General features: G+C 45.8%; 1 protein-coding gene across 1 annotated transcript; it reads left to right on the forward strand.

Moving 5' to 3' along the window:
• sec31a (SEC31 homolog A, COPII coat complex component) lies at positions 1 to 25,278 on the forward strand. The gene is given in 30 exon segments (XM_046369627.1): positions 1 to 207; positions 888 to 967; positions 2,109 to 2,232; positions 2,911 to 3,109; positions 3,379 to 3,474; positions 3,669 to 3,809; positions 5,301 to 5,443; positions 5,802 to 5,901; positions 6,038 to 6,199; positions 6,432 to 6,584; positions 6,776 to 7,006; positions 7,114 to 7,188; positions 7,311 to 7,352; positions 8,116 to 8,181; positions 8,695 to 9,240; positions 9,718 to 9,802; positions 9,921 to 10,099; positions 10,374 to 10,500; positions 10,954 to 11,099; positions 11,178 to 11,351; positions 11,468 to 11,680; positions 13,626 to 13,727; positions 15,643 to 15,748; positions 16,481 to 16,783; positions 18,533 to 18,591; positions 22,963 to 23,119; positions 23,122 to 23,198; positions 23,398 to 23,517; positions 23,695 to 23,766; positions 23,888 to 25,278. Coding segments are annotated over 29 exon segments (4,257 nt in total). The 5' UTR covers positions 1 to 207; position 888; the 3' UTR covers positions 24,068 to 25,278.
• The last annotated feature ends 309 nt before the right edge of the window (positions 25,279 to 25,587 follow it).

The following is a 25,587-nucleotide window of genomic DNA, read 5'->3' on the forward strand; positions in this document are numbered from 1 at the left end:
AGTGCCTGGAGGAGGAGATTATTGTGCCACGTTGATGGAGCCGAAGACCAGTGCGGACGTGGAATTTCATTGAATGTGCATTCTGTAGCGGAGAGCTGTCGGTTTAAGTCTTGCACAATAAGAAAAGGGAACTTGCACGAGTGATCAACGTTTTTTGACGCATATCAACTGTGTGTATGTGTTATAAGAGCGAACAGATCTGAGAAGGTAAGTACTTTTTGGGATTAGCTAGATGTGTGACCCTGGACAGTATTTCCCTTAGGTCTTCTAGCCATGTTGCTAGTTTCTAGCTCACAGATTGCGCTATACCTACTGGTTAGCTAGCTACTGAGTTCATTGTGTTAGGACAGAAACCATTTATTTGCAGCTGTCTGTTTTCTTTTCTTACGAATCAAGTGCTACTATCAGAACTATAGTCTCACTGAAAGGTACCTACGCATTTTTAGCATTAGCTGTGTGGCTTCTTATTTTAGCTAGCGTACCAGCGAAAAATCGAGGTTCCTTTGCTGCACAAACAACTTGTTTGTGTCATCTAATTTGAATGGAAAGTTCCTTTTGTGTGACTTGGCTATCTATTCAGTTAGAATGGAACGGTAACTACACGAAATCCATTCAAAATGTCTTTCATTTGAATGCACCTTTGCCCTACCTATCCTATTTACAGCCATATAAGTCTATACCCAGTTCGGATACACAATATCCAGTCCCCTTATTCTGTATTTGTTCACGTTGATTAATCAGGCGCTAGCCTACACATCTGTTTTTTTTTATTGTGACTAGATGAAGAGGGGTCAACTATTTCAGGACCATTTCATTATCTATTGTGATCCGTTATTTCTGTGCGCTAGAAGCTTGATTAGTTCTTGTTTGGGTTTTCTCCCCATCAGAATGAAGCTCAAAGAGATCAACCGCACGGCCATCCAGAGCTGGAGCCCAGCACAGCACCACCCTGTGTACCTGGCAGCAGGTATGTTTTGTACACTTTACTGAGAATCTCGGACATATTTGACGACCGGAAGTAGGTATTTTCTGCATATGCGCTCTTTTGAAGGCCAACCTGGCCGTTCGTGTGCGTGGCCAAAGAGCTCTATTTTCATGTCATCTGACCATAGCACTGCCTGGAGTTTGCTCAACGGCATTGGCACTTGGATTGAAATCGGTGCTATAGTCATAAAAAATAAAGGTATTTGGCCAAGCACACCAGCGGTGTTTGACTTTTGAAAGAGCAATGCAGAAAATACCTAATCCCAACTGTAAAATATGGTGAAGGATCTTATGGGCTATTTTGCTTCCACTGGTCCTGGTGCCCCTGTTAAGGTCAATGGAATCATGAACTTGACCAAGTACCAGAACATTTTAGCCAAACACCTTGCGTGCCCCTGCCAGAAGGCTGGAACTTGGCCTCACGTGAATCTTCCAGCAAGACAATACCCTAAGCACACAACTAAATCTAAATTTTTCAATGGCCATCTCAGTCTCCAGGCTTAAACTCGACTGAAAACCTGTGGTTTGAATTGAAGAGGCCAGTCCATAAGCACAGACAAAGGATATCAAAGATCTAGAAAGATTCCGCATTGAGGAATGGTCTAAGATCCCTCCCACTGTGTTCTCCAATCTCATTAAACATTTTATAAAAAGGTTCAGTGTCGTTATCCTCGTAAGGGGAGGGTGCTGGAATATTGAAAATGGGTTCCAATCACCCCCCCCCCCCCATAATTATTTATTACACAATCTATTTCTCTGAGCAATGTTTTGGTATTCAATATAATTTCCCAGAATGTCTTTGCATACAATATAGCTCAGTATTTGTGTTATGCATTCTTTTTTGCTTATCATCAAGGGATCCCATAATTCAAGACCCCCAACTGTACATGTTGCACTGACAGGGGTGATGCATCAATTTCCCAGATGAAGTTTCTAATAGAGTTGAGATGCAGGAGCAGCTATTCCCCCTCTCTATGTTGGAGTCATAGTCTCGTCATGAGCCACAAGTTTTTGAATATTCTTAAACTGACTCGTTGAATATTTGTTGTCTGAACAGCTGTCCTGTTAGTGCGTCTACCTGGTCAGGTATTGCTGACCGCTCACCCGTCTGTCTCTGTGTCCAGGTACGTCAGCCCAGCAGCTGGATGCCTCCTTCAGTACCTCCGCCTCTCTGGAGATCTTTGAGCTGGACTTGGCCGAGCCTTCTCTGGACATGAAGCTCCGTGGAGCTTACTCCTCCTCTCACAGGTAGTGAAACCTTAGCACTAGCTGTAAGCCAAACCCAGTTTTTTATTTTTTATTTAACTAGGCAAGTCTGTTAAGGACAAATTCTGATTTACAATGACGGCCTAACCCGGACTACGCTGGGCCAATTGTGCGCCACCCCATGGGACTCCCAATCACGGCTGGTTGTGATACAGCCTGGAATCGAACCAGGGTCTGTAGTGACACCTCTAGCACTGAGATTTTTATTTGACCTTTTATTTAACTAGGCAAGTCAGTTAAGAACAAATTCTTATTTTCAATTTTTTATTTCTTTTTTAATCTTGTCAGCTCGGGGATTCGTTCTTGCAACCTTTCGGTTACTAGTCAAACGCTCTAACCACTAGGCTACCTGCCGCCCCAAAAGATGCAGTGCCTTAGACCGCAGCGACACTCGGGAGCCCCCATTCTTTCAACAGGATTCTTAGTAAATTATATTGTTTCAGGTATCTCAGGTAGTATAGTAAACCCGGGTAGGGAATAGTAGTTGTGAAAACTGTAGTGGTTAAAGCTCAGGTTACTGGAACAAACAACAAGTATATTCAATCAACGATTGGTGAATGCTTCCGACAAGGGTACAACAAGCATCAGAGCAAGTCAACTCTTGGGTAGGTTTAGAAAACATACATCAAAGCTCAGACTGCTCTTATCACACTCAATCAGATACCACAAGCTGGCGTGGGGTCCCCACGGCATGGATGCACAGGGTCTCCCGTCTGGCGTGCTCATCGCAGGGGGAGAGAACGGTGACGTCATCCTTTACGACCCGGCCAAGATCATTGCTGGACACGGTGACGTTGTCATCGCTCAGAGTAACAAACACAGCGGGCCAGTTAGAGCCCTAGATGTCAACTCCTTCCAGGTAGGTACACCGAACTAACTATGCTCTCACTAACCGCTTTGGCATGATCCTTTTCTGTGCATAATATGCACGTTGACATATTGCTCAACTCACTTGAATGTCTTGCTTTTGTTTTATTGGAATACTAATGTTTTGGTCTACTGACCTTTTGACTGTTCCGACAACTCTGTCAAGTATATCTCGTTGTGTTCGTTACTGCACTTTACATTGCGCCCCCCCCCATGTTAGCTAGTGATGATAAATCATTACTTCCATCTCCCCTTCCCCAGGACAACCTGGTGGCTTCAGGAGGTAATGAATCAGAGATCTACATCTGGGACCTAAACAACTTTGGCTCCCCGATGACACCAGGCCCTAAAACTCAGGTAAGACCCAATGGCACCAGAACGTGTCTCTGCGTGGTTAATTAAGGGAACTATAAGTAGTCACATTTGACCTTTTTTTTTGGAGTGCTTTCCTTAAAAATGTTCATATGTTATCTTGTCAAACGAGGATCCGGCAACCAGGTAATTTGATATTAGAGGAGCATTTGAATGAGCAGTCTTTTTGTTTATTTCAGCCTCTAGAGGACATCAGCTGTGTGGCGTGGAACAGGCAGGTCCAACACATCCTGGCCTCAGCCAGCCCCAGCGGCCGCGCCTCCATCTGGGACCTCCGCAAGAACGACCTAATCATCAAAGTCAGCGACCACAGCAACAGGGTACGTACCGGAAAGCACGTCTGCTGTTTAGGGCTCAGTCTGCCACTTTGTACCCAGCAACAAGGTACCCAGAAACACACGTTTGTCAGTGTCTGTCTGTGCTGTTAAAGGCTCAGTCTGTCATTTGTGACCATAACAGATGATACTCTATATGCATGTCTGTCTGCTGTTAAAGGCTCAGTCTGTAATTTGTGACCATAACAGATGATACTCTATATGCATGTCTGTCTGCTGTTAAAGGCTCAGTCTGTAATTTCATCTCCAGTTTAAAAGTCCTCTCCCTGGCCTGCAGCTTTCTGTAAACTTTGGGGGTGGGAAGTATTCCTTGCGCCTTCAGTTAAAAGCTTGACACTTATTTTGGGACAGACACAGGATTGGCAACCGAATAAGTCTGAGGCTTCTGACATTAGTACAAACCTGGGGTTGGAACCAAGATTATTTTCCAGAAGTGTTTTATTTTTTTTCTCGTTTCGTTCCACTGTTTCCGACCGGCAAAATAAAGTTATGATAAACTGGTTCCGATTTACATTGTTCCTTTTTTTTAAACCTCTGAAATATATACATTTATTTTTCCATATACCTCAACATTTAAATGACTTCACCAATCAGTGTGGATAGAGAAGCTTGCTGTAAGCCATTTTTAATCTCTATAGGAAAGTTGTTAAGAGCAAATTATATTTTGCCATAACCGCATGGTTTAATAATAATGAAAGGCACACACACTGTCCTGCCAGTCAACGTGTAGGGCGTGAGATGCAAAATACATTTTGAGGAGAAAGGATGGAGGAAGCTTTCCTTGAAGTGCTGGGCATCTTATTGAATCAGGCCCACAGAGCTACACCTACGGAGGAGCGGCTTCTATGGAGGAACTTTGAATATCTTTCAACCTCGGCGTTGGTTTAACGTTGGACCAAAGCAAACGTTAGTTAACTAGCTTGTGTGTGCAGAGCAGCACTGGAATTTAAAGACACGCCTTGCCTGTTTTGTAGTTAATAAATGCCGTGTGAAACGTGATAACTGTAGTATCCTTAACTAGCGTTGAAAAAATAAATCCATTCTTCTCTAATTAAACACCTCTCCCTAATTTCTGAATTACGCTTACAATGTCGTCAGTAGGCTACAGTAACTTATGCTTCAGAGGGCAGGTGGCCTACACACGCAGACACTGGTAAAGATTTTCAGCTGGTGGGCACTGGAATACATTTGAGTGGCAGAGTGAGGGCTTTGCATAGGCACTTTGTTGTGATTTTTGTGAAACTGAAAAAAAATGCCCAGAACGTTGCTTTTAAATGAACGGTTCTGTTCCGGAACAGTATAGATCACTTTCGGTTCGGGTTCTGTTCCTCAAATCATAAAATTGTTTTTGGTTCTGTTCCCTGAACTGATTCCAACCCTTGGTACAAACATAGTATTAACACCACGTGACAGATGGGCAGAAAGAGAACCATACATTCATTATAATAAGTAAATTAATAACTTGTGTGTGTTCAGATGCACTGCTCTGGGCTAGAATGGAACCCCGAGGTAGCTACTCAGCTGGTGCTGGCCTCGGAGGATGACAGGATGCCAGTGATCCAGATCTGGGACCTGCGTTTTGCCACCTCCCCTCTCAAAGTCCTGGAGAACCACACACGGTAAATTATGACTTCAAATGAATCTGGTATCCAGTCTTGGAGAAAGTCATGTCAACCACTGACTGTCACGGTCCAAACTTTTGTATTGGATGGAATCATGTTCAGGCGTTGAGGCTGAACTCTGTGAGAAAACCATGTAGGAATGTGGCTGCGGTATGAATCTGTTCTTGGTTACTAGAGGTCTCTGGGAGATGGGGATGACTGCTATTTAAGGAGTGATCAGAACACGCTAATCTGGTGTGACTGTTTACAAAGAAGGGCACACCCAAGACATGTCAGAACTAATTGCAAGTGTTCATTAGATCGAATGTGATCAGATTACATTATGCTAATTAAATCTGCGGGGTGTGTTCGTCAGGGGTGTCCTGGCCATCGCCTGGAGCCTGGCGGACCCTGAGCTGCTACTGAGCTGCGGGAAAGACAACCGAATCCTCTGCTGGAACCCCAACACTGCCGAGGTGAGTGTGTGTGTGTGTGTGTGGTCTCGCTATTCTTAGCATGGTCCCTAACTACAAACTACAGTACACTGCTAATAATTATCATTACGGAGACATGTAACCAGAAAGGCATTCCTGTCTGCGGTTTCATCTCCAGGTGCTGTATGAGCTGCCTACCAGCACCCAGTGGTGCTTTGACATCCAGTGGTGTCCCAGGAACCCGGCGGTGCTGTCGGCCGCAGCCTTCGACGGACACATCAGCATCTACTCCATCATGGGGGGCAGCAGCCAGGCTTTCAGCCAGACACAGGCAGACACGGTGGGTAACGGTTTCACATATGGACACTGTTGAGGTTGGAAACTGGCCTCCATGTTGGTCATTTAGGGTTACATACGCGGTTCCAACCAATTCTGAGATTTGGAGTGGAAACTCCCTTCAATTTAAGCCCATCATTGGAGACACTTGATGTGAATGAATACATAACCTTTTTTTTTTTTTAAAAGAGGAGAAAAAAATCTATTTGACTTTCTGTGGCATGTCTATGTTCTAGATCAGCACGTCGTTTGGCAATATGGATCCATTTGGGATGGGTCAGACCCTGCCCCCCCTGCAGCTTTCCCAGGCCCCGCCCGCCTCCACCACCATCACCCCCCTCAAAAAGCCCCCCAAGTGGATCCGCAGGCCCGTGGGGGCCTCCTTCGCTGTGAGTCACTACCTTCTCTGCCTTCATTTCTTTGCTATCTTTGTCAAGTCGTATTCATGGATTTCGAGTGACACACTGTACATCTCTCCACCTGGCAACTCTTTGCTGCTGTTTCCTGTCTCTCTCACTAAAGACATTCTATCGATATGTTGAAATGGTGCTAATAAGTTCACTTCCTGCCCCCCCTCCAGTTTGGTGGTAAGCTGGTGTCGTTGGAGAACATCAAGCCCAACCCCCAACAGCCTCAGCAGCCCACGGCTCATGTGGTTCACATTAGTCAGGTGATTACGGAGACGACCTTCCTGGAGCGCTCTGCCCAGCTGCAGGCCACACTGGCTGCTGGCAGTTTCGTTGACTTCTGCCAGGAGAAGATGGACTCGGCCCAGAACGAGTTTGAGAAGACCGTCTGGTCCTTCCTGAAGGTAAGGATGGGGACTTGTGTTGAAACAGAAGTTGATTTGTTTGTTGTTGTTGCTGTACTTCACAGTATTGCGTGTCTTTTACTACCAAAGTGAAATGGTGTTTTCAGGTGAACTTTGAGAATGATGCTCGTGGAAAATACCTGGAGCTTTTGGGATATAAGAAAGAGGAGCTCGCAGCAAAGGTGAGGTTTTGAAATGAACTGTCACTGAATGTCCTCAGGCCATGTCAGTCTTTTGTCTGTCTGGTCCTAATGCGGTCTGTCAGCCTGGTTTAATTCTGCTGGGGTTGTTCCTTTGTTCACAGATTGCAGCAGCATTAGAGGGAGAACCTATTCAGCCCGAGGAGGTAAGGACTTTGTGTGTGTGTGTGTGTGTGTGTGTGTGTGTGTGTGTGTGTGTGTGTGTGTGTGTGTGTGTGTGTGTGTGTGTGTGTGTGTGTGTGTGTGTGTGTGTGTGTGTGTGTGTGTGTGTGGAAGAAACATGTATAATTCCTTGTGACGATTCTATGAACAACATGGAATACGGTTCAGTATGCGGTAAAGTTGATGGTAATGCAGAGCAAACATTATCTGCTCATTCACTCTCTCTAGCTTTGGTCTCATTGCTCAAACAGGGAAGTGGTAGGGGCATTGGGAAAGTGTCCAACTTCACTAACTCTAGGTTTTCACAATACAGTTTCTGTGAAGTAAGAAAAGGATGCGTTTCTTATTCATGCGCTGAACATCGTTGAATTGCTTTCCTGACTTTTGCCATAGATCATCATTGAATATGATTTGGAGAACTTCACCTCACATATTTCAATTCTACCTTTTTATATATATATTTTTAAAATCTGCAAGACCATGCTATTTTCTCATCTGATTCTTAATGCTATTGTACTGCTAACATTAAAGGATATTTTGTAACATTGCTTAACCCGGGCTCAACGGTACTAATATTTCAATGGACACAATCAATGACGTTGTATGAATATTGTTGGGTTTCCAACATGTCAGTGATTCTGTTAATAATTTATCTACAACTCTCAATTGAATGGCTCTGCTGAACTCTGTGTGAATCTGGCTCTCCTCTCCTCCTCCTTTCCCCTCCTGCTGTATGAATGTATGCAGCCCTCCACTGCTCTTGCCCCCACCTCTGTGCCTGAACCTGAGGCTGATCCTGGACCAGAACCAGAGGTACTGCCCTTTCCCGCTCCCCAGCTCAACACAGAGCCTGAGGTCCTTCCTCCCGTGCCTGAGGCTGCTACTGTTGAGCCCACCCCCGAAGCACCGCTTGAGCCCGCCCTCCAGCCTGAACCTGGACCCCAGCCAGAGCTTGCCCCCCCGCCCAGTGGTGACCTTTCAGCTTCTGATCCTATGCCTGTCCTCCAATCGGAGCCTGTTCTTACTCTTGACCTCAGTGCAGAACCCCAGCTTCTTGCTCCCGTTGCTCTCCTGCCAGAGTCTGACCCTACTCAGGCCCCCCCAGCTCTGGCCCCCCAAGCTGACCTGCAGCAAGCACCCATGTTTGATCCCACTGCCCCCTTTACCCTCCAGCCTCCAACAGAGTTCAACCAAGTGAACTCACTGCCTGTATCTGAATTTGACCAGGTAGCTTTGCAGCATGTCTTAGAATTTGACCCGGTGCCCTTGCAGCCTGTATTTCAGTTCAACCAAGTCGACTTACAGCCTGTTTCTGCGTTCAACCAGGTGGACTTACAGGCTGTACCCGGCTTCGACCCGACATCAACAATGCCCAGTCTGCAGTCGGCAGTCCAGCTGGACCTGGCTCCTCCTGTCTCCACCCTGCAGCCTCTAGCAGACCCTGGACTCCCGCCTGAAGACGCATTTGACCTCATCGCTGCTACAAACCTCCAGCCAGCATCAGAAGTGGAACTCACACCTGCTCCGGAACCAGAAACGGAAGATCCATTTGACCTCATCGCTGCTACAAACCTCCAGCCAGCAGCAGAAGTGGAACTCACACCTGCTCCGGAACCAGAAACGGAAGATCCATTTGACCTCATCGCCGCTGCAAACCTCCAGCCAGCAGCAGAAGTGGAACTCACACCTGCTCCGGAACCAGAAACGGAAGATCCATTTGACCTCATCGCCGCTGCAAACCTCCAGCCAGTAGCGGAAGTGACAGGACATCTGGAACCATTGGCAGCAGAAGTAGACCTGACAGAAGCCCTTGGAGCTGAGCCCATCGCCCAGGAAGAGATGCCAGTAAATGAAGAGATTCCTCTGGAGGAGGTACCTTCTTCTCATCCCGTCAGTCCATCCCAGAGAGAGCATCGTACTATTATTGCTTTGTCGTTATCGTTGTTCATCGCTAAAACTGTAAACCTATTACATTGGTGCTGCTATGTCATTATATGGCTCCGGTTATGTTGTGACATTGCTTTCACATAGTGTCTCATCTCTAACTATAAGTAACTCGCCCAATTTCTTTTACCTCCCCCCTATTTTCCTTCAACTTCAACTTTCTCTCTGGGGTAGACTCACACCTGTTAATTTAGTTTCCCTTTGCTGTTTTATGGTTATATGTAAAGCTCTGAGTAGATGGTATGGCGGTACGGAATAACACTTGTTTTGCGTCGTTATGCTTCCGGGGAAATCTCCCGTTGACATCAACAGATTTCCGCAGTAGTTGGAATTGTACTGACACTCCAGGGACGGTACTGCTCTCGGTCAAATAACATTTGATCAACTCCCCCTCTGGTCTGTCAGGAGGCGGCTCCACCAGCAGAGGCAGAGGCCAGCCTGCCAAGGGAGGCTCCAGTCCCAGAGGGCATTAAACTCCGCGTCAGTCAAGGTAACGATCCGGTAATATCAATCTGAATCTCTTATTTGTAGGTTTTTAGGTTGACTGCGTGCTGCTGTTTTTTTGTCGAAGTTCTAAAGAGCAAACCGTTGTTGATTTGTCCCGTCAGGCGTGGATGGCCTGATCACCCAGGCCCTGCTGACGGGGGACTTCCAGGGCGCAGTGGAACTCTGTCTCCATGACAACCGCATGGCTGACAGCATCATCCTGGCCATCGCCGGAGGGGCTGAGCTTCTGGAGAAAACACAGAGGAAGTACTTCACCAAGACTCGAGGCAAGATCACCAAGGTAACCCAGCACGGGTCACTGCAAGGTCACCAAGGTGACGAGCACCGTGACCATGTCAGTCAGTGTCATGGTCATGTGATCAGTTAGTTGATCCGTGGTATTTGCTACTGTTCTGCTACTGATTTACTTTCAGTGTCTCCTGCAGCTGATTGGTGGGGTTGAGGAACTGGCAGACGGACGTGAACAATATTGATTATGGCCGTTATTGGGTCTCGCAGCTGATCAGAGGGAGGTCTACGGTATTGATGATTTAGATTTTTTTTGGGATTAACAGCTGATCAGTGCGGTGGTGATGAGGGACTGGCGTGACATGCTGCAGACCTGTGAGCTGCAGAACTGGAAGGAAGCTCTGGCTGCAGTCATGACCTACGCTCAGCCCGAGGAGTTCTCCTCTCTGTGTGGTAGGAATGGACACACTTTCTCTCTCTCTCCCTCTTTCACACACTCTCCCTTAAAGCCAATTTATATGCTTGCTCCTGCATCGCCGTGCGCCTCCCAGATTTTGTACATTTGTAACAATGCGAAGAGCTCCGTATAGCTTTGCGCTGTACATGATTGGTTGGGGGCGGGAGGTCCTGTATAAACACAAGCTCACTTCCTTCACAATTGCTCTCCTCAGCGACGCGCAAGAAGTATGAATGCCCTGACTTCTGCAGAGGCTGTATCACAGTAAATGCTGCGTGATCAATGCAGGCGACGGATTGACCACGCGGGGCCTTTTTATGGTCTCTCTTAGCCTTTCACACTCTCCCTCACTGGCCTTCCCTTTCAAAGTTTCTTTCCATTTCTGATGCGTTTGCTGCCGTGTGAACCAGTTGTGAATTTTGAACCCAACTGTGCTGCTGTCTTTTTAGACCTGCTGGGCTGCAGACTGGAGGCTGTGGAGGACTTCACGCTGCAGGCTCAGGCTTGTCTGTGTTACATCTGCGCTGGCAACGTGGAGAAACTGGTGACCTGCTGGACCAGAGCACAGGACAGACACTGCCCTCTCTCTCTGCAGGTACGCGGGTGTGTGTGTGGAGTTGTACGCCTGGTTTGTGTGTGTGTGTGTGGATCTGTAATGTTTGTATTGCGGCAGGATCTAGTCGAGAAGGTGGTGGTGCTCCGCAAGGCGGTAGAGCAGAACCAGGAGTCTGATCCCTCTGCTGTGGGGCTTCTACTGGGGGAGAAGATGAGTCAGTATGCCAGCCTGCTGGCCTCCCAGGGCAGCCTCACCAACGCCATCGCATACCTGCCCCAGAACACAGAGCAGGTGAATGATACACACGATACATTTGCCCTAAAATCTGCCTCGGGTTACTCATTCAGAACCGGAACGTAATGTCCATTCTACTGCTTCTAATTCGGCGGTATTTTTTCCACCTCCAGGTTGCGGTGCAGCAGCTGCGTGACCGTCTCAGCAGAGCTCTGGGTCAACAGGCTCCTGCTGCAGCCTCAGTAGCCCAACTCCCATCCCCTCAGCCCACAGCTGCCCAGCCCAGGCAGCTCTTCACCCCTACCCAGCCTTCTATGGTGTCCCAGCAGCCCGCTCCGGCCCCTGTGCCTGCCACTGCCACCGCACCGCAGCAGTATTACCAGCCGGTAAGTGACAGTCACTCACACAGCCTCCTCATTAGCCCCTAAGTGGTTGATGATCCTCTCTTGATTTTGATGCTGTCTGGGTGCCCTTTTGGTCTTGTTCCCACATGTTGTGTGGCCGACGGCCGCTGACTCTGATGGTGTTGAATAGAGGTCGACCGATTATGAGTTTAACGCCGATACCGATGATTGAAGGGCCCAAAAAAATCTGCTGCCGATTAATCGGCCAAATTTGTATTTATTTGTAATAATGACAATTACAACAATACTGAATGAACACTTATTTTAACTTAATATAATAAATCCATAAATCAATTTAACCTCAAATAATGAAACATGTTCAATTTGGTTTAAATAATGCACAAACAAAGTGTTGGAGAAGAAAGTAAAAGTACTCAAAACATGAGAACGTATGAAAGCTGGTGGTTCCTTTTAACATGAACCTTTGACTATTGGATGTTCTTATAGGCACTTTAGTATTGCCAGTGTAACATTATAGCTTCCGTCCCTCTCCACGCCCCTACCTGGGCTCGAACCAGGAACACATCGACAATAGCCACCCTCGAAGCATCGTTACCCATCGCTCCACAAAAGCCGCGGCCCTTGCAGAGCAAGGGGAACAACTACTTCAAGGTCTCAGAGCGAGGGACATCACCGATTGAAACGCTATTAGCGCGCACCCCGCTCACTAGCTAGCCATTTCTCATTGGTTACACCAGCCTAATCTCGGGAGTTGATAGGCTTGAAGTCATAAACCGCTCAATGCTTGAAGCACAGCGAAGAGCTGCTGGCAAACGCAGGAAGGTGCTGTTTGAATGAATGCTTACGAGCCTGCTGCTGCCTACCACCGCTCAGTCAGACTGCTCTATCAAATCTCAAATCATAGACTTAATTATAACATAATAACACACAGAAATACGAGGCTTAGGTCGTTATGGTCAAATCTGGAATCTATCATTTCGAAAACAAAACGTTTATTCTTTCAGTGAAATACTGAACCGTTCCATATTTTATCTAAGGCTGTTACATTGTACAACCTTCAATGTTCTGTCATAATTATGTACAGTTCTGGCAAATTAATTACTGTCTTTGTTAGGAAGAAAGTCTTCACACAGTTCGCAACGAGCCAGGTGGCCCAAACTGCTGCATTTACCCTGACTGCTTGCACTGAACGCAAGAGAAGTGACACAATTTCCCTCGTTATAAGAAAGTAATGTTAGCAGGCAATATTAACAAAATATGCAGGTTTAAAAATATATACTTGTATTGATTTTAAAGAAAGGCATTGATGTTTGTGGTTTGGTACACATTGGTGCAACGACAGTGCTTTTTTCGCGAACACGCTTGTTAAATCACCCATTTGGCGAAGTAGGCTATGATTCAATGATAAATTAACAGGCACCAGAATCGATTATATGCAACGCAGAACAAGCTAGATAAACTAGTAATATCATCAACCATGTGTAGTTAACTAGTGATTATGTTAAGATGGATTGTTTTTTTATAAGAAGTTTAATGCTAGCTAGCAACTTACCTTGGCTCCTTGCTGCACTCGTGTAACAGGTGGTCAGCCTGCCACGCAGTTTCCTCGTGGAGTGCAACCAGAAGGTTGCAAGATCGAATCCCTGAGCTGACACGGTAAAAATCTGTCGTTCTGCCCCTGAACAAGGCAGTTAACCCACCTTTCCTAGGCAGTCATTGAAAATAAGAATGTGTTCTTAACTGACTTGCCTAGTTAAATAATAGTAAAAACTTTTTTCTTTTTTAATCGGCCACAATCTGTGTCCAAAAATGCCGATTAGCGATTATGAAAATTAATCGGCCATTCCGATTAATCGGTCGACCTCTAGCGTTGAGCTGGGGTTGTTTTTGTCGGGGCTCCTCCATTGTGTGTTACTCATTGGTGTGTGTGTACCATGCGGACTGTGTGTATGTGTGTGTTCTCCAGGTGAGGTCTGCCTCTACAGTTACCTCCTGGAGTAACCAAACTCCCACAGCTCTCCCCAGTGTCCCTCCTCCTCATCTAGGCCCTGCCACCACAGAGCCCCAGGTACACACACACACACACACACTATCCCTGACGATGGCTGTGACCACACACACACAATCCCTAACGATGGCTGTGACTACACACACACACACACACACACACACACACACACACACACACACACACACACACACACACACACACACACACACACACACACACACACACACACACACACACACACACACACACACACACACACACACACACACACACACACACGTACCACACCAGCAACTGTGCTTCAGCTTTTTGGGCTTATGTTCAATATTCCTCAATCTTGACTTAACTCTGAAATCTAATTGTAGCAGCTAAATAAACAGACAGACCACTACCTAACAGATGTTGTGAACTATTTCCCCTGCTTTCTTTGCAAGTCACTACATGCTGTAGTTAGTACCAGTGGCTCGCTTTCCTAACTCTTTTTCCCTGAATGTTTTTGTCTTTTTTTTAAATCGCTTTTGATCTTTCTTTGGGATTTAAACCAATGAATTGATTTTCCAATGGTCTCGTTACTGTTTTCTTGTGGGGGGGGGGGCTGCTGTGGTTCTACTATGGGTCTATACGTTGCTACTCTCTTCTGTTGCAAGCGCTGCTCTTGCTATTGTGGTACGACGTAGACCAGGCATGTATACCAAGCACAGGGTCACAGCCATGTACCCCCTGACCTCTCACTTCAGGGCCACTGAACCCCCCCCCCCCCCCCATAACTGCATGACCCTAGTCTGTCTCTCTACCTGACCCTTTCCCCCCACACACAGCTCCAACCCCTGTTGTCATACGTCAGACAGCGCGACTGCTTTCTGCGCCGCTCCTTGCAACACGCGTCGCGTCATGACTCCCGTCTGTTGGAAGACAAGTCTCCACCCCGTTCCCATGGTCCCCACACCAGCTGTTCACTTACTTCGGATGCTGTAGTAATGCATGACACCCTGTTCATACCCCCAACCCACCCTGGATCCATGTGTGGTTTGTCATGCACGTCCGTGTGGAGCACCTGATCCAACCGTTGTTTCTTAACTCTGGTCCTGGAGACCCAAAGGGCTTTGTGTTTTTGCCCAAGTACTACACAGTTAATTCAAATGATCAGCCCATCGTCAAGCTTTAATGATTTTTAAATTAGGTGTGTATTGCAAAAACAATGGAGTGCATCCCTTTGTGTCCCCAGGACCGGATTTAAGAGGCGCTGCTCTAAAACATGTCTCTTTCTCCGGTCCGTGTCCCGTTTCTCTTGTTTCTGATTCACTCACTGCTCTTGTGTTACACTATTTTGTGCATCTATCTAGTTGTCTTGAATATAACTGCTCAGTGTTTCTCGATTTTATTTGAAATATTACTTACAATATGAGTGAAATATTTTTCCCCCGACTAATTATGTTAAATGCAGCTTTTCTGTGTTGGAAGGTGTGGGCATATATCGGTCACAAAAAAATATGCTAGTAGACTGCTGATTGGCCAGTTCATCCCCCTTGGGGAGATGACATGTTCTATGAGGAAATGGCAAGCATTTCTGGAACGTTCTGAGGTGGGGTGTGTTTTTGCCTTTTTTGCCCTCCAATTTATGCTTTGGCCACACGAGTATAAATACAAAAACAGTATTTGGATATGAGTTAGTTCATATTCTGTTTAAAAGTGAGATTATTACTGGGCAGTTACTTTAAGATCTGTGAAGGGGAGTGAACAAGACCTGACGAGAGGGAGATTCTCTCTGGAATGAAACCCAGCCCTAGTCGTGGTTATGATCCTGGCTGCTTCCCAAATGGAAGCTTATTCCTTATATAATGCACTTTATAGGCCATTGAATAAGGCTCTGTTAAAGAATAGTGCAATATATATAGGGATTAGGCTGCCATTTGGAAGGCAGCCAATGAGTCTGTGATGTCATCTTTTGTGTCTGTCCTGTCGATCATTGCAGGTTCAGCCGACACCCCCCATGTATGGGATGCCTCCCTCTGGGTCAGCTGCTCCCCCAGCCTCCTCGTCTGCTGCATACCCCCCCATGTACTCACATCAGTACCAGCGTAAGTGTCTCGAACATCACTACCACTTCCAGGTTATATGTACTCTTCTTTGTGTAGGAGGAAAATGGCAGCCTGAACACCTAGAAGTGTGTGTGTCTGCCGCCACCAACCGGTTTGGAGGATACACTGCGTAGCATCAAGAGCTAATCGTGGCTTCGCACATACAGATGGGAAAGGGGGATACCTAGTCAGTTGTACACCTCAAATGTGTCTTCCGCATTTAACCCAACCCCTCTGATTCAGGTACAGGTGCTAGCCTTGGGTATTCTACATACAGATAGTCTGACTTCGATGCCCCGTTTTCCTAAATTTAAACCAAGCATTTTCTGGCGGAGAATGTTTGCCCAGTGTTCTCTTTCGAAAGTTCTTTGGTAATTAGCTCGGCCTTGAGCCTTCTATGGCCATGTTTTCTAATTGAGAATGTTTGGCTGTAAACTCTCTCGCTCTCTGCATGATGTCCTGTTGTGAATAACAAATCTTTCATGCCTGATAGTCTATCTATAAACGTCTACATACTTTTGAATGAAGTTCTAACAAAGTTGAAGCATTTTTCTGTAATGTTACCAGATTGTAATTATTAAGAGGAAATGCTTCCGTTTCACATTTCCTGAACTGCTAAGAATTAGAATGCATGTTACTACTCCTAAAGGACCCCAGAGAGCACTGTTCCAGTTAGTCTTTAACATAACTACGTGACTAATGCATGCTGTTCTCTTTCCTGTGAACCCCCAGCCTACCCTCCGGCCAGCCAGTACACCCTTGGCACTGGTGGCCCAGCTATCTATTCACCTCTCCAGTACTCTGCTCCTCCTCCTCCCTCCTTCTCTTCCTCCTCACCCCAAGCCCCAGCCCCAGGCTTCATGCCCCAATACACCCAACAACCCCTCTACCCACCTCCTTCCATGGGCCAGCCTGTGTCCTCCGCTCCTCCTTTCTCTCCTCCTCCTCCGCTGTCATCTGGAGCGTCTTTCCAACATGGCGGACCGGGTTCGCCTGCCTCGTACATGCCGCCACTCCCACCAACCGGATCCTCAGGTACACGGCCTGATCCGGGCCTCTGGGAGAACAGGTGTGACTGGATCTGTTCGAAGGATCCACACTACAATACCCCTCAGAAAGAAGCAGTGTATTGGACCTGTATTCTAAAGTGGTATGCTAGTGTGGGTATTGGAACATAGCCATAGTTCTGTTTTGAATGGCCGGGCCAAATGTGGACAGGGAATGTCAATTGTAGGGTCAGAGTCCCGCATAGGAAGCTAATGGCGGATATTAAACTGGTCTGAATGGAGTAAGTCACCGAAAGCAGCTGTTTAGACGGTGTCCAACTGTAAGGGCATAGCGGAGCCAGGAGTGTGTTTGTGCTAGCTATCTGCTTAGTGAGCACAGTGCAGCCGAGCGCAGACGGCCTTCAGATTTGTCAACGGCTGCTGCTGTTCCATGCCTCGTTCTCGCACCTCTCTCTCTCTCCCTGGGTGGGGAAAGCGGAGGTAACAATTCTCAACTGAGACACTGTTACTCCTCTGAAATATGGCGGTTCCTTATTAACAGGGTCACGTTCGAATTGTGCGAGGGGTGTTAATGTTGTTAGCATTAGCACATTGTTAAATGAAATGGGACTTTATTAGTTGTAAACATTTACAGGTACAGTAACACTCACTAACGACACATTTTGAGTATGCTATTAGTTCCCTAGCTATCAACTCCATTAGCATCTCTCACATCAGCTCTGTTGGCTCGGTGAACTGTTCTAGAGTGTTTTTTTTTCGTCCACAGAGGGATATAATCCAGACACTACCTGTTTCATGGAAGGTGAAGGTGAATTGAAAGACCACTCTGCTACCTTATGCAATTACTGCCTGTAAATGACCAGCCTGACCAGATCATACCAATCAATTTAATCAAAAGCGCTCGCCAATATCCCCGATCAACAATGTGATGCGTTGCCGCTTCTGTTGCGCTGCCAATTCTGTTTTCTGGTGAATGTTCAATCAAGGAATCTGCAGCAATTTTTTAAAACCAGCTAATTTTTAACGGGCGCTATCACATAATCAACTTTTTCATAGACCTGAAGTACCAAGGACATAATCTTCATCGTTGTTGTTGATAGAAAGGTAAACATGGATATGAGTGTCAGTTGGTTGACCCAGATGTGTGGTGCTCTGGGCAGGAGCGTAAAACGGGAATGATTGGGTTGGTAAGTTAGTCAGATTGGTCTGATTCGGAGCTTTGCTTGGCTATCTAGGGCAGGCAATATCCTGATGAAAATGACAGGCAGGGGGGGGGAGTCATGGTGATTATATTTAGGGGTCAGCCCAGGCTACGCTGCACTCAAATACCAATACATTTAGCCTGAAAGAGCTGTTTTTGGTCATTTGCTCAAATGGCAAGGAAATTATCCAACCGTGGCAGGTAGCCTAGCGGTTAAGAGCGTTGGGCCAGGAACCGAAAGGTTGCTGGTTCGAATCACCAGGCCGACTAGGTGAAAAATATATTGATGTGCCCTAATTGCCCCTGTAAGTACCTCTGGATATAAGATGGTCTGCTTAATGACAAAAAGAAAACATTCTTTGCTCATTGTCTTGCTGATGCAGTATGAAATATGTAGTGTTGTGCTGTGAGTAGCCTAGGTGCCAGTCGAACTGTGGTTTCTTACCCAACTAGCGTTAGCAAGGCGAGCTAACAATGTAGCACGTGTGAGTGCAGGGACCGTGGCAGCCAGACTGTAGTGAAGAGACAGGTGTGTGTGTGTGTGTGTGTGATGGGTTTCTCTATGCTTGTCAACAGGCCCACAGAATGGCTGGAACGACCCGCCTACCCTGAGCAGAGTGCCAAAGAAGAAGAAGGTGAGACCTATCACACAATCAAGTACACTTACACATTGTCATGCTGTGGTCACTGAACCTTGCTCTCCAGGACACAGGAGCTGTTGATTAAAAAAAAAAAAAATTGTCCATTTAAATAACATCAAATTGATCAGAAATAGTGTAGACATTGTTAATGTTGTAAATTACTATTGTAGCTGGAAATGTCTGATTTAAAAGAATATATATATATATATATATATATACACTGCTCAAAAAAATAAAGGGAACACTAAAATAACACATCCTAGATCTGAATGAATGAAATATTTTTATTAAGTACTTTTTTCTTTACATAGTTGAATGTGCTGACAACAAAATCACACAAATTTATCAACCCATGGAGGTCTGGACTTGGAGTGACACTCAAAATTAAAGAGGAAAACCACACTACAGGCTGATCCAACTTTAATGTAATGTCCTTAAAACAAGTCCAAAGGAGGCTCAGTAGTGTGTGTGGCCTCCACGTGCCTGTATGACCTCCCTACAATGCCTGGGCATGCTCCTGATGAGGTGGCGGATGGTTTCCTGAGGGATCTCCTCCCAGACCTGGACTAAAGCATCCGCCAACTCCTGGACAGTCTGTGGTGCAACGTGGTGTTGGTGGATGGAGCGAGACATGATGTCCCAGATGTGCTCAATTGGATTCAGGTCTGGGGAACATGCGGTCCATAGCATCAATGCCTTCCTCTTACAGGAACTGCTGACACACTCCAGCCACATGAGGTCTAGCATTGTCTTGCATTAGGAGGAACACAGGGCCAACCGCACCAGCATGGTCTCACAAGGGGTCTGAGGATCTCATCTCGGTACCTAATGGCAGTCAGGCTACCTCTGGCGAGCACATGGAGGGTTGTGCGAACCCCCCAAAGAAATGCCACCCCACACCATGACTGACCCACCGCCAAACCGGTCATGCTGGATGATGTTGCAGGTAGCAGAACGTTCTCCACGGTGTCTCCAGACTCTGTCACGCCTGTCACATGTGCTCAGTGTGATCCTGCTTTCATCTGTGAAGAGCACAGGACGCCAGTGGCGAATTTGCCAATCTTGGTGTTCTCTGGCAAATGCCAAACGTCCTGCATGGTGTTGGGCTGTAAGCACAACCCCCACCTGTGAACGTCGGGCCCTCATACAACCCTCATGGAGTCTGTTTCTGACCGTTTGAGCAGACACATGCACATTTGTGGCCTGCTGGAGGTCATTTTGCAGGGCTCTGGCATTGTTCCTCCTGCTCCTCCTTGCACAAAGGCAGAGGTAGCGGTTCTGCTGCTGGGTTGTTGCCCTCCTACGGCCTCCTCCACGTCTCCTGATGTACTGGCCTGTCCCCTGGTAGCGCCTCCATGCTCTGTACACTACGCTGACAGATACAGCAAACCTTCTTGCCACGGCTCGCATTGATGTGCCATCCTGGATGAGTTGCACTACCTGAGCCACTTGTGTGGGTTGTAAGACTCCGTCTCATGGTACCACTAGAGTGAAAGCACCGCCAGCATTCAAAAGTGACCAAAACATCAGCCAGGAAGCATAGGAACTGAGAAGGGGTCAGTTGTCACCACCTGCAGAACCACTCCTTTATTGGGGGTGTCTTGCTAATTGCCTATAATTTCCACCTGTTGTCTAACAGCATGTGAAATCTATTGTCAATCAGTGTTGCTCCCTAAGTGGACAGTTTGATTTCAAAGAAGTGTGATTGACTTGGAGTTACATTGTGTTGTTTAAGTGATCCCTTAATTTTTTTGAGCAGTGTATATTATTATAATAATTTTAATGGAATATCTACATAGGCATACAGATGCCCATTATCAGCAACCATCAATCCAGTGTTCAAATGGCACGTTGTGTTAACTAATCCAAGTTTATAATTTTAAAAGGCTAATTGATCATTAGAAAACCCTTTTGCAATTATATTTGCACAGCTGAAAACTGTTCTGATTAAAGAAGCAATAAAACTGGCCTTCTCTAGACTTGAGTATCTGGGGCATCAGCATTTGTGGGTTTGATTACAGGCTCAAAATGGCCAGAGACAAAGAACGTTCTTCTGAAACTCGTCAGTCTATTCTTGCTCAGAGAAATTAAGGCTATTCCATGGGAGAAATTGCCAAAAAACTGAAGATCCCGGAGTCTCCTCCTCACTGTTGACGTTGAGACTGATGTTTTGCGGATACTATTTAATGAAGCTGCCAATTGAGGACTTGTGAGGTGTCTGTTTCTCAAACTAGACACTCTAATGTACTTGTCCTCTTGCTCAGTTGTGCACCGGGGTCTCCCACCTCTTTCTATTCTGGTTAGTGCCAGTTTGCGCTGTTCTGTGAAGGGAGTAGTACACCACCACAGAAAGCACTTTGCTCAGCTGCATTTTGGAGCTGCCTTACTGAAGAAAACAAAGAGACTGTTTGTATGCATCTTCATTAATTCAATGATATACATTTTTATTTACATAGTTTGAAAACTGATGTGACGTGTATTAATGCCAAAATAACATGAAAAAGTAAATAGTTTTATATACAGTGGGGCAAAAAAGTATTTAGTCAGCCACCAATTGTGCAAGTTCTCCCACTTAAAAAGATGAGAGAGGCCTGTAATTTTCATCATAGGTACAATTCAACTATGACAGACCAAATGAGAGAGAAATCCAGAAATCAAATTGTAGGATTTTTAATGAATTTATCTGCAAATTATGGTGGAAAAATAAGTATTTGGTCAATAACAAAAGTTTATCTCAATACTTTGTTATATACCCTTTGTTGGCAATGACAGAGGTCAAATGTTTTCTGTAAGTCTTCACAAGGTTTTCACACACTGTTGCTGGTATTTTGGCCCATTCCTCCATGCAGATCTCCTCTAGAGCAGTGATGTTTTGGGGCTGTTGCTGGGCAACACGGACTTTCAACTCCCTCCAAAGATTTTCTATGTGGTTGAGATCTGGAGACTGGCTAGGCCACTCCAGGACCTTGAAATGCTTCCTACGAAGCCACTCCTTCGTTGCCCGGGTGGTGTGTTTGGGATCATTGTCATGCTGAAAGACCCAGCCACGTTTCATCTTCAATGCTCTTGCTGATGGAAGGAGGTTTTCACTCAATATCTCACGATGCATGGCTCCATTCATTCTTTCCTTTACACGGATCAGTCGTCCTGGTCCCTTTGCAGAAAACAGCCCCAAAGCATGATGTTTCCACCCCCATGCTTCACAGTAGGTATGGTGTTCTTAGGATGCAACTCAGCATTCTTTGTCCTCCAAACACGACGAGTTGAGTTTATACCAAAAAGTTATATTTTGATTTTATCTGACCATATGACATTCTCCCATTCTTCTTCTGGATCATCCAAATGCTCTCTAGCAAACTTCAGACGGGCCTGGACCTGTACTGCCAGGGGGACACGTCTGGCACTGCAAGATTTTGAGTCCCTGGCGGCGTAGTGTGTTACTGATGGTAGGCTTTGTTACTTTGGTCCCAGCTCTCTGCAGGTCATTCACTAGGTCCCCCCGTGTGGTTCTGGGATTTTTGCTCACCGTTCTTGTGATCATTTTGACCCCACAGGGTGAGATCTTGCGTGGAGCCCCAGATCGAGGGAGATTATCAGTGGTCTTGTATGTCTTCCATTTCCTAATAATTGCTCCCACAGTTTATTTCTTCAAACCAGATGCAGATTCAGTATTCCCAGCCTGGTGCAGGCCTACAATTTTGTTTCTGGTGTCCTTTGACAGCTCTTTGGTCTTGGCCATAGTGGAGTTTGGAGTGTGACTGTTGGAGTTTGTGGACAGGTGTCTTTTATTCTGATAACAAGTTCAAACAGGTGCCATTAATACAGGTAACGAGTGGAGGACAGAGGAGCCTCTTAAAGAAGGAGTTACAGGTCTGTGAAAGCCTGAAATCTTTCTTGTTTGTAGGTGACAAAATACTTATTTTCCACCATAATTTGCAAATAAATTCATTAAAAATCCTACAAGGTGATTTTCTGGATTTTTCCCCCTCATTTTTGTCTGTCATAGTTGAAGTGTACCTATGATGAAAATTACAGGCTTATCTTAAGTGGGAGAACTTGCACAATTGGTGGCTGACTAAATACTTTGTTGCCCCACTCTATATTTTTTATTACAGCCTGTAATCAAACCCACAAAAAATTTAAATGTGGGGCTCAAACAGGTGGGGCTCTGCCTTATCTTGGCAAAGGAGAAATTCCTCTCGAACACGGATGTAAACAAATGTGTGCACAAAATATGAGAAGCATTTTGTGCGTATGGAACATTTTTGCTATCTTTTGATTTCAGCTCATGAAACACAGGACCAAAACTTTACATGTTGTTGATATTTGAGTTCAGTGTACATTACACTCTTTCCACTGTTGCAGGTTCCAGAGAACTACACGCCTCCTTCCCCCATCATGGCCCCCATCTTTTCTCCCCTCGGTGCTGGGGACCCCCAGCAGCCCCCCCTACATGCCTCCAGGCCAGGCCCAGAACCAGGCCCCCTACCAGGGCATGCAGCAGCAGATGGCCCCCCCCACCCATGAACCCTGGTATGCTCAAGACGCGTGGAGGAAGTGTGGAGGGAGCGCCCGGAGCCCCTACTGGAGATACCATACAGGTGCTGGTCTAGTCCTAAATACATTTGGTGTATTCCTCATTGAAATTATGAGAAACATATTTCTAGTGGATTACATTACTGGTAGTGCAATATGGCCTCAAAACTCTTCACGTGGTACAATTTGCAACTTAGAAAGCTCCACAACAATTCCTAAGAGCTAGTCTAAAACCCATGTGCTGTGGTTCTGTTAACCTTCCAGCCGCTGCAGTCCATCCCTGCTGAGAAAATAACCATGAAGCCCATCCCCGATGAGCACCTGGTCCTGAAAAACACCTTTGAGGGCCTCATCCACAAGTGCTTGGCTGCTGCCACCGATCCTGTGAGTGCAGCGTGTCTATCGAGTCAGATTAGCTCTGGAGTTCATAAATCGTCACGTACAACTACTTTTCCTTAAGTTCTATCATTAGTGTAAAATTGTTCACACGTCCTCTTCAAACACTCCCTCAGCTTTTGGCTGTTGATATGCGTGTCTCATCATATTTTTCTCTCCCCACAGCAAACCAAGAGGAAGCTGGATGACGCCAACAAACGCCTTGTGGCCCTCTACGACAAGCTACGAGAGCAGACTGTGAGTTGGAACAATTCTACGTTGTTACAATTAAAAAATTCTGTGTTAATGTTGCGCTTATACCACATCTCTCGATTTCTCTTTCTCACGCTTTCTCTCTCTCGTTTCTGTTTCCTTCTAGCTCTCCCCAGCCATCATAGGGGGCCTGCACAACATGGTGCAGTGCATAGAGTCTCGATCCTACGTGGAGAGCCTCAACATCCACACACACATAGTGAGCAGCAGCAACTTCAGTGAGACGTCTGCTTTCATGCCTGTGCTCAAGGTGGTGTTGACCCAAGCCAACAAACTGGGGGTCTGAGCAGGAGAGACACCCCCCCACTCCTCAGAGTCTGAGGTGCGATGGAGAAGGATTGGTCAGAGATGTCATAAGAGGCCAGGAAGTAGACATAGGGAGCCAGGTGTTTTAATCAGTGGGAATTCCATGTGGCTCCCAGTGCAGATATTACACTTCCTGTGGGATCATGAGATTTGTCCGATCAACTTCTTCATCCCATTCCGGACTCGAGACCCCTCTCCCTTCTCTTTTACAACTCAAACACAAGCCATGCCACCAGTATCACTACAGTATAGTAAACACATGCGGGACCTAGGACCAAGATGTATTGATATTGCCAGTCTTATCGTTGTCACTGGGATAATGTGTTAAGAAGCCAAACAACCCAGTTTTGAGGATCATATTTAGTTTTCTTGTTCATTTTTAGTGTAATCATGATTTTCAGACAGAGCAGAGTGCAATGGGGGTTGCTCCCCTTTTAACCAGAGACTGTACTTTAAAACACAGGAGGAATCCATGGGAAGATAATATGCCAGGGATCATCATCAGACTGTTTTAATTGGGTATTATTGTCAGGTTTAATAACGAGGGAACTAGCTTTTTACAATGGTCCGTCATGCCATGAATTTCACGCGACAGCGTCCATTTTCTTTCCCTCAGTTCTTGTCTTCAGTATGATTTAGGCTTTTGATTAAACAGTCTATTTGTCTCTTCATCCTGGTAAGATCAGAAATACACTTATGTTGCAAATGGGAATTTAAAAAAAATTGACAACATGCAATATTTTCAATAAATAGTATTTATTTAAACCTGCTGCTTCATTGTTTTAATATCAGTTGCTTTCAGATGTTACTAATTAATGTTTGTCATAAACAGGTTGGATGTCATGTTTTAATAGACTAATTGTCTTTCCGTTTACAAATACTGGCAAATGAGTTGGTACTGGACATTTAACTAATCTGATACTGGATGCAGTGTCTGAATGCAATGCGAGTGTGTTGGAACGGAGAATTAAACGTATGTGTCTTGACTGTCTCTAGCTCCATCTTCAGCCTTGACCTTGGAGTTTTTACTATCTGGAATTTGTAATGTTATGTATTTACAAAATAGAGCCACTATTAGCTTTTATAACAATCTCTGCCTGCACTCCATCATATGTACTAGGCCTAATATGTATGTACATTAGATTTAACTATGTAACTTGTAAAAATAATAATAAATGCTTTCACAAATCATGTGCAGTCTATTTTTCCTCAGCTCTCCAATATTCTATCATGATACATTAGGCTACTGTAAGGTATCGAGCTGTAGAGATGGACTTTCACTCACATATTTTCACACCTACTTTGATCGTCTTGTGGCAAATATGCTCTTCTACAGACAGTCCTGTTGCTTGAAAACCTTTCGGTAAAAAGCTAAACTGTACAAGATAAGTTATTTTCCTACATCATCATCATTGCACTCAGCTGGTCCTGATTCCAAGTGTTCTGACATCAGGACCACCTCAGCTGCGGCACGCTATTGGCTGCGCCACTGCAGCTCCC

Source organism: Oncorhynchus gorbuscha, linkage group LG11 (assembly GCF_021184085.1).
Source record: "Oncorhynchus gorbuscha isolate QuinsamMale2020 ecotype Even-year linkage group LG11, OgorEven_v1.0, whole genome shotgun sequence".
Classification (NCBI taxonomy): Eukaryota; Metazoa; Chordata; class Actinopteri; order Salmoniformes; family Salmonidae; genus Oncorhynchus; species Oncorhynchus gorbuscha.